This window comes from Bufo gargarizans, chromosome 4 (genome assembly GCF_014858855.1).
Source record: "Bufo gargarizans isolate SCDJY-AF-19 chromosome 4, ASM1485885v1, whole genome shotgun sequence".
Lineage (NCBI taxonomy): Eukaryota > Metazoa > Chordata > Amphibia > Anura > Bufonidae > Bufo > Bufo gargarizans.
In genome coordinates, this window is record NC_058083.1 from 116,477,555 (window position 1) to 116,487,235 (window position 9,681).

Below are 9,681 nucleotides of genomic sequence, written 5' to 3' on the forward strand. Positions count from 1 at the left end.
TGTGCTAAAATGGTCACTTTGCTATCTGGCTGCCACACTTTTTGTCCTGAGAACTATCAACTCTCATTCTGGACAACTTTAACATCCCCTTAGACAGCCCTATTTCCCCGTTCTTAGTCCAAACCTCTGTGCTGACAATTTTGCCACCTACTTTAAAGAGAAAATTAAAAATATCCAGCAGGAAATTGTTTCCCATCCTCTAAATGTCATTGATCCTTTTCCCACCTCTGCATCTCCTGTGGCTCAATCTTTACATTCGATCAAGTCACAGAAGAAGTCTCCAGGCTACTCTCCTTTTCCTACCACATGCACTTCTCACCCTAGTTTCTCCCACTTCCTATTAGTGTTGAGCGCGAATATTCGAATCGCGAATTTTTTTCTCGAATATCGTGATTTCGAGATTTCGCGAATATTTAGAATATAGTGCTATATATTCGCGAAATCGAATATTCGTTTTTTTTTTTTTTTTTTTTTCTATTTTTTTTTACGTATATTATTAATTTAACATAGTTTTAGAATATTCGGAATATTGCTCTAATTTAGTTTTAGAATATTCGTAATATTCTCAAAGAAGTTAGAGCAATTATTAAGAATATTCGAAAAGACGAATAATATTCCACTAACATACTGCTCCCCGGAGTCCCCGACAAGCGTCACCGTAACCATGGGAACGCCCTGTGGGTTAGAATATACCATCAGATCTGAGTTGCAGGAGAAACTCAGATCCGACAGTATATTCTATCTTTCGAAAAACTGTACTTCCCTGCCCAGTGTCTTGCCTATTCGCGCAAGAAGCAGGCTGGAATCGATCCTAAATTCGAATATCCGTATCAACCGAAAATCATGGTTATGAAAATATCGCGTTACTTCGTACGAAGTTACAGTGACGTGACTTTTGGTTTCGTTTTCTATGCCGGAATCGAACATAGTGCCGCAAATATTATCGGCTAGCGAAAGATGGTGAAAAGATTCTTTAAAGAGGATGAGGAAGGATTCCTCCTGACTGTAAGTAATATTGTATCACAGCATTGTAATTTTTTTTTATTACATACTGCATGTATGACAAATAGTTTATATGTATGTGGAGCGTTTGAAAATATTTGTAAATCCGAATATTTTCATTATTGTTCCGAATTATTCTTCCCCACCTCCCACTAAAGAGTAGATATTACTGATTGGTGCACTAAGTAATATTTGTGACATCACGGCACTTGTGAGACGGATCGGAACTGCACGCCGGATCCGCCGATCTGCCACTGACTGAAAGCATTTGTGAGACGGATCCTGATGCGGATTCGTCTCACAAATGCATTGCAAGGACGGATCCGTCTCTCCGCTTGTCATGCGGACCGACGGATCCCTCTTGTACATTTTTTCACATTTTTACCGATCTGCGCAGCATGCTGTAACGACGGATCCGGCACTAATACTTTTTTATGGGAAAAATGCCGGATCCGGCATTCAGGCAAGTCTACAGTTTTTTTTGCCGGAGAGAAAACCGTAGCATGCTGCAGTTTTATCTTTTGCCTGATCAGTCAAAAAGACTGAACTGAAGACGTCCTGATGCATCCTGAACGGATTGCTCTCCATTCAGAATGCAGGGGGATATAACTGATCAGTTCTTTTCTGGTATAGAGCCGCTATGACGGAACTCAGCGCCGGAAAAGAAAAACGCAAGCTTGAAAGTAATTACCACAGTAGAATTACTGCACTATATACATAGGTTCAATGTACAGCACCTCAACCAACCTATGTTCATATTCAAAACGTGATAGATTATTTATTATACTTAAATGTATCCGTACGACGGGGCCCCAAAAAATTTTTTTACTGGTGGATCCTAAGTACCCCAGTCCGACACTGCTCAGATGCCCATAGCCCATCCATTTTCCTGCCACAAAATACCACACACTAAATACCGCACACTATATACCATACACACACAAAATATATATATATATTATATTTATTTTTCTGTCCCTGAGCTTTTTTTGTTTCACTGTAAGTATTTGCTGGTTCATTTAGAGTTACCCAGGGTGCATCACAGGGAGGTGAATCTGCTGTGCACCCCATACCGTACCGTCACTTCACTAGACAGGTACCGCGCAGCTCAGCTGGGCAATATCTGATAGCTCAGACCCCACACACATATAATCTCAATAGAATCTGATCTTAAATTATCACTGTAACATTAAATATAATATTTCTTCTTTAAATACGTATCTACTATTTGCTGTTTTGTTGAGGACCCTTTTGCTGAAAAATTGTATTTCAAATATTTGGGATTAAATGCTTGCATCTTTATTCTTCAGCACATGTTGGAAAAGGGCTACCATCGCACCAGGAAACATGCGACGAAGGACGCCATTATCACGGAGCTGATAGAGGAGATGGAAGAAAAATTTCATCGGAGGCCCACAAAGGCATCTATTCAAAAAAAATGGTGTGATTTAAAGCGCCACCATATGGATCGCATCAATAAAGAAAGTGCGGAAATATGCCCAGGTACAGTACTGCTTACATAACTTTATCTTCCTCTACAACACTTTCTTATGTATATATTCAGTGATGCTGCTATGACGCCGTGCGCTTCATGCCGCCGCTGCTGTACAGTAATACACTCGTTAAGATCATCCAAGTGTATTACTGTACAGCAGCGGCTGCATGAAGCGCACGGTGTCATAGCAACCAATGACGCTGTGCACTCCTGCTGTCAGCAGGAATCCCGGCCAGGAAACCACGGACCGCTCTCGGCCGCGGAACACGGCTGTGGGCATTCGGCCTTAGTAATACAACTGTATTACTCCTATAGCCAATGCATTCCAATACAGAAGTATTTGAATGCATTGTAAAGGGGTTCAGACCCCAAAAGTTAAAGTCCCAGAGTGGGACCCAAAATAAATTGTAAATAAAACTTTTAAAGATTTATTTTTGCAACCGGCACAATAAAGATATCACATGACAGAATTGCCATCACTAAAAGTGTAACACTAAGGGCTGTTTCACACAAGCGGATGCCGTGCGTGACATCCGCTCCATGTATGACAGCCAAGACGCGATGCAGACTGCAGAAGCACGGAGCATTAACACGACTGATAATGCTCCGTGCCTCTCTGTGACCTCTTTACTACGAAATCACAGTGAGATAAAGTTGTCACAGAGAGGCACGGAGCATTATCAGTCGTGTTAATGCTCCGTGCCTCTGCAGTCTGCATCGCGTCTTGGCTGTCATACACGGAGCGGATGTCACGCACGGCATCCGCTCGTGTGAAACAGCCCTAAGCAATCAAAAAGGCTTATGCCCCAGGGGCATAGCTAAAGGTTCATGACACCTGTTGCAAGAGTTAAGCTTGGGCCCCCTTCCCTCAGTGCTTAGTGGTCAGGGACAGGGAAGCTCATAGCCTTTATGCTGCCTCAGGCAAAAATTAAAACAGCACCTCCTCCCCCCATCCCCATGCCAAATTCTTGACCTAACCCCTTCCCTCCAGCCAGAGGTTTAACTTGACCAGCATGCACTTTCTATAATATAATACAATATAATGTCTTTGTATGCACCACAAGGGTCATTTTGCCCCCTCAGGCTCCTGTGCCCAGTAGCGACTGCTACCTCTGCATCCCCTATAGCTACGCCCATGGTATGCCCCCCATCACGCAAAAAATGACCCACTATCAAATGGCAAAATTTTTAAATAAAATACGGCTGGCTCTCAGATTAAAACATGATTTTTTGGGTTCAAAAATGCTTTTATTGTGTTAAATTAAACCAAAATTTAAAAAAGTAGACTAATTAGGGTAATGTATTGTTCAGGCGCAAGGATTATGTTAAACAGCGCAGGAGCAGGATTTAGGGTTGAAGAGATGATGGAAACTGAAGAACCTAGGGCAGCCCAGAGGGGTGAAAGGGAAGTGGTTTGCTTTGAAAAGCGCCGAGGGGCATGGGCAGCAGCACACGCATCAATGCCGCCTCTGGGCACCTATACAAGCTAATTAACACTAAAATAAAAGCATTTTTCGAAGAATACAGTTGATGGACAGCAATATTAAAGTTACAATTTTAATAAGGGGAAAGTTAGGAAAATCAGGATGTTACTGGTGTAACATCATAATTTTACGTGAAAGAATCCCTCTACCACTGAATAGACCAGCGATAAACTCTTCCTAAATACCATCTAAAAATCAAGTACGCTTGGCACCTATCGGCAAGCGACTTTACCCCTCCTTTTACTAATAAAGTGACCGTGTGAATCAACAGGGAGTGAAGGCGGATATTGAAAATGCGGCTGGCCAGACAGTATAACTAACGCTGACAGCCAAAAAATATAATATACCCAACATAACACCATCCATTAAGCCCTGTTACGTCATCCTACCTTTCAACTTAGGCCAGTTTTAGCCATCTGTAACACTGGTTTGGGCATGTTATATAACTCCAAAATGAGGCAAATCCACAGTGTGGATAATCAGAATCCCATGCAGATCCCTCCGTATATGATTTTTTAAAATATATTTAGCTTTGTTATGTTTTATTGTTTGTCTGAATTCTTAACATTCTGTGATTACAGGGGATCCTGTTCCAACCGTAAAAAAACGAAAATCACAGGAGATGGTGGTGACATCTGATGAGGAGGAAGAATTGGAGAACCAGGCAGAGGAGGAGCAGCCTGGACCCTCCCAAATCTCCTTGGAGTCAGAGGAACCACCTCAACCAGGGGAGTCATCTCCACCACCACCGGCAGAAGAGGAGGCAGAAGAGGAGGCGGAGCCGGTTTACACCCCTCATCAGGAAGGTAAATTTGTGCAAAAGCTAGCTAATTAAATATCAATACAATGTTTACAAGAAAAAGGGACCAACATTTTTTCAAAATAAAGTAGAGAGATAGACAGAAAAATTACAAACACAAATCACTCTGTAATCTACATAAAAACCATATAATATCCAACTAATTCACATTAAACATTACATAATTATTACAAAGTAATTCAGTGCTGTCATTAAGAAATACAAAATAAGATTTAGGGTGGATTGATATTTTTTATTGGACAAAAAAAATGAATTACTATATCACATGGCGGCAAGCTTCCGAGAACTGACCAGTCCCTTCATCTGTCATATATACTATGAGAAGGAATACATGGCGGAATGAATAGGCATTTCAAATATAATAAAAAAACATATCAAAGACCATCATAAGTACATTATTATCTTACAGATAAGGGGCTGAGTACGTATTATTGTCTTTAAAGGGTTTCTACTAACAGAAATACTGTTATGTAGCTGACTGATATAGCGATGCGCTAATGTCAGCACTGCATAACAGTATGTTTCGAACGTTAGTCCCTGCAGCCGTTTTTGTTAAAAAAAAAGACTTTTATTATATGCTAATGAGCCTCTAGGGGCTATGTGGGCGTATGTCAGCTCCTCTTGATTGAAGGCACGGTCCGCCGCATCACTGCCGAAATCACGCGCCTGCGCCGTTCACTTCTGTCTTCGGCGCAGGCGCAGTGACTGAAGGCCGCTCTCCTGATGCCGGCTTCCTCACTGTGACGTATGTTTTTATTTTTTTTTGTATGTTTGATAATAAAAGAATTATATTAAAAAAAAACACAACTAAAACAAACTATATAATTTTCAAAAAACTAATAAAAATTTTTTGGTTCTGTAAATGGACAGTACTGTAACATAAACTCCACACAAACCACAACTGCCTTCATCAGTGTCAGACTGGGGTATCTAGGGCCCACCAGGAAAATGTATTTTGGGGGCCCACCGTACGGATACATTCAAATATAATAAATAATCTAACATGTTTTTTATATGAACATAGGCAGGTTGAGGTGTTGTAAATTGAATATATGTATGTAGTGTACTAAATCTAATGTGTTATGTGCCACTTGTGCAGGGGGGTGGGAGACTAGGGGCCCACTTTGCTCAGGGGCCCACCGGGGGATTCCCCTGTACCCCTGTGGGCCAATCCGAGCCTGGCCTTTCATCATAATTGAAAGTCTTTGTAATTTTTTATTTTTTTTTCCCTAACAGTTATTTGTAAACTGAAAAGAAGGCTCCAGGAGCATCAAAAGGCAGAAGCCAATGAACTGCTGGCTATAAAAGAAACAAATACAAAAATATGCAAACTTCAAGCCCGGTTGAAGAAGCATCAGCGTCAGATGAATATTCAATTGAGGAAGCTGGAGGAGCATAGAAAACTCCGTAATAAGGAATTGCAAGACATCCAGAAGGAACTCAGAAATTTTCCTTAGGCCTTTTTTTGTATTATATAATTTGTTTTTGGTAATAAATATTTTATTACGTTTAAACGTTTGGTTTAGTGTGTTTGATATTGTTATTTTATACATAAACTAGCTGTTGACCGGCGTTGCTATGGTATTTATTTATTGCTAATTTTTATTAAATAACAGTTAGGTCAAAACATTCGGGGCTGGAGCCCTGGATGTTTTGACCAGTGCCCCGAATGCAGGGCCGGCAGGAGCCCGCGGAGCCGCCTCCTAGCTAATTTATTCACTTCAATTGCCTCTGTGTAATCTCGCACAGGCGCACTGGCAGAGGCATCGTCGAGCGAAGTGTGAATGCGCCGTCTTCCAGCGCACCTCGTTCAACGATGCCTCTGCCAGTGTGCCTGTGCGAGATTACACAGAGGCTAGTGACGTGAATAAAATAGCTAGGAGGCGGCGCTGGGCGGGGATCTGTGGATGGCACTTATGGGAGGATCTGTGGATGGCACTTATAGGGGGGGGGGATATGTGTTGGCACTTATGGGGGGGATATATGGATGGCACTTATGGGGGGGATATGTGGATGCCACTTAGGGGGGGGATCTGTGGATGCCACTTATGGGGGGGATCTGTGGATGCCACTTATGGGGGGGATCTGTGGATGCCACTTATGGGGGGGATCTGTGGATGCCACTTATGGGGGGGATATGTGGATGCCACTTATGGGGGGGATATGTGGATGCCACTTAGGGGGGGGATATGTGGATACCACTTAGGGGGGGGATATGTGGATGCCACTTATGGGGGGGATATGTGGATGCCACTTATGGGGGGATCTGTGGATTACACTTATGGGGGGGATCTGTGGATGGCACTGTTAAGGATGAGTTAAGGATGATCTGTGGGGTTGCCAAGACGGCTAAGACCTTCACTGTAGTTATTAACCCCATTCAGCAAGTCCCCCATTCACTGAAGGGTGACTGCTGAAAGGGGTTAATAACTACTGTGATGCACCCCCCCCCGGTGGTGATGAGGGCGTGGCTTCATGGGGTGGGGGCGTGGCTTCACGTGGGCTCGTGCCCCAGATCTCTTCAGACTCTAGCAACGCCTCTGCATTTAACAGTGTTTCACGGTGACTTGCACTTTAACTGTGAACTCCACAGTGCCCGTCAGTTGCCAGTTCGTATTTAAGTGAAAGGCTGGCAGGCTTGTATTGGCTAATGCATGTAATATTTTGGGCATATCTCGGGAACGGTAAGTCCTAGAGAGCTGAGACCCCGACAAGATTTATTTCCAGGTAGCAAGGGATGTGTATACAAAGTTTCATTGAATTTGATTGTTGGGTTTTGGATTTTTTGCGGAACACACACACATACATCCTTTTCCATATATATATTTAAAGTTATAAGGTTGCAGGAAGGCCCCTTGAGTCCTTGTGCCAAGTCATACAGATCAGGACAGACAGCAGCAGCAGGTTCATGTAACAGTGGAGGGTACGGTCTACACTAAACTAAATATGATCAGGACAGACAGAAATTATGCTAACACAGAACTATATGAAAGAATGCAGTCAGACATTAGAACAGAACCAAATAAATATTTATTATCAAAATAACAAACATGCCTCTATGGCAACTTTTTAACTTTGTTATAAATCATCAACATATCCCTCCTTTGTTTAAGGTGCTGTTTCTTAAACTTGGACATCAGCTTCTGCATTTGGTGCATGCCGACATTCTGTTCCCGCTGAATAAGTTCCATTTTTTATTTTCAAAAACAGCAGTACTGTTAGGATTAGAAAATATAATTATATTACTTGCAATTCAGATTACGTGGTATCGATATAGAATTATATTGCTATGTGCACATATTTACCTTCTTGGCAGGGGTTGGTTACAACATCCTCCTGATTCACATCATGTGGAGTGGTGGGGGGTTCTTGTGGTGGCTGGGAGGGTCCAGCGTCTTCCACCTCCACCTCTTCTCCCACATCAGGTGTGTCAGTCACCTCATCCTGAAGCTCATGGGAGGGTCCTGGCTCATGAGCTTTCATAGGAGCCATCATATTGCCATCAGGTGGTGGAGGGGCTGCTACATCCTCTGAGGGTCCTGCCTGCTCTTGTGAATCCTCCTCATCTGTTGTTGAGACCTCCATCACCACCACATTTAGCGGTTTATTTATCTGTTTTTTTTGTGGTCCCCTCCTCTTTATAGTAGGAACAGGAACACCTGTAATCACAGAATATTACAAATTTTAACAATGAAATCATAAATCATAATAAAGTTAAAGATCCAGAAATTCATATACTGTATGGAGGGATCTGCATGGGATTAAGATAAACCACAAAGTGTATTTGACCCTTTTTGGCTTTATCTAACATTTTAAAACCAGTGTTCCAGATGTGTTAAACTAGCCAAATTTACAAGGTAGGATGAGGTAACACAGTATTCATTAGGAAGGTGTCCTTTACGGTATTGCGGCTGGTTTGACTTTTATTCAAAACATGCAAATGTTCGGAAATTAGATAAGGTGTTACTGGATGTTGTTATGGTGGGTATATAATATTTGTGTCTGCTGGCGTTACACTGTCTGACAAGCCGCATTTTGAAGATCTGCTGCCAGCACGCCCTCCCTCACTCCCTGTTGATTTAGTATTCATGGTCAATTGATTATTAGACGGAGGGCTAAAGTCGCTTGCAGAAAGGCAGAGAGAGAAAATCGATTTTAATATGCTATTTAAGCAGAATTTATCGTTGGTATATTCAGTGTTAAAAATCAGTCTTTCACATAAAATCATCATTTTAGAACTAAAAGATAAACATCTCCCTTAAACTTGCATTTCATTAGTGGTTGTAGGAGACTGCGTTTCAACTACAATGGATGTTTCATATGTACTGTTGAAATGGATTTACAATGTTAGGTTTATATACCTAATTAGTATGTAGGTTACATACTAATTAGGTAATTAAAACTAACATTGTAAATCCATTTCAACAGTACATATGAAACATCCATTGTAGTTGAAACACAGTCTGCTACAACCACTTAGCATTCATCTACAACCACTTAGCATTCGTCTGGTTGGGCTACAATGGATGTCTCAAATGGATTGTTGATTATTAAATTACTTTGCAGACTGAGGGGAGGGGATGTAACCTGTAATCAGTCTGTGAAACGTATGAAATCATCTGGTGACATGATACATCTGTACCGCGCTGTGTGTATAACTATATATATATATATATATATATATATACATACAATCTCAGCGAGTAAGAGATGTATGATGTAAGCGGATTATTTTGTACGTGTCACACCGGGTATTAAGTAATAATTTTTAAAGGGATGAAATACGGATGTAGTAGATTTAACACAGATCCTTTAGGAGACGTGTTATTTAAACAAAATGCAATTAAATGCGTTACACAATTTTTTAACAATGGCTTTTG

At 41.5% G+C, this 9,681-nt stretch overlaps 1 protein-coding gene across 1 annotated transcript; it reads left to right on the forward strand.

Moving 5' to 3' along the window:
- Nucleotides 1-683: 683 nt before the first annotated feature.
- Nucleotides 684-6,258, forward strand: LOC122935267 (actin cytoskeleton-regulatory complex protein PAN1-like). The gene is made up of 4 exons (XM_044291027.1): nucleotides 684-1,005; nucleotides 2,313-2,505; nucleotides 4,563-4,787; nucleotides 6,038-6,258. Exons 1-4 carry the CDS (start codon nucleotides 958-960, stop codon nucleotides 6,256-6,258), a joined length of 687 nt encoding a protein of 228 aa, XP_044146962.1. The 5' UTR covers nucleotides 684-957.
- Nucleotides 6,259-9,681: the final 3,423 nt, after the last annotated feature.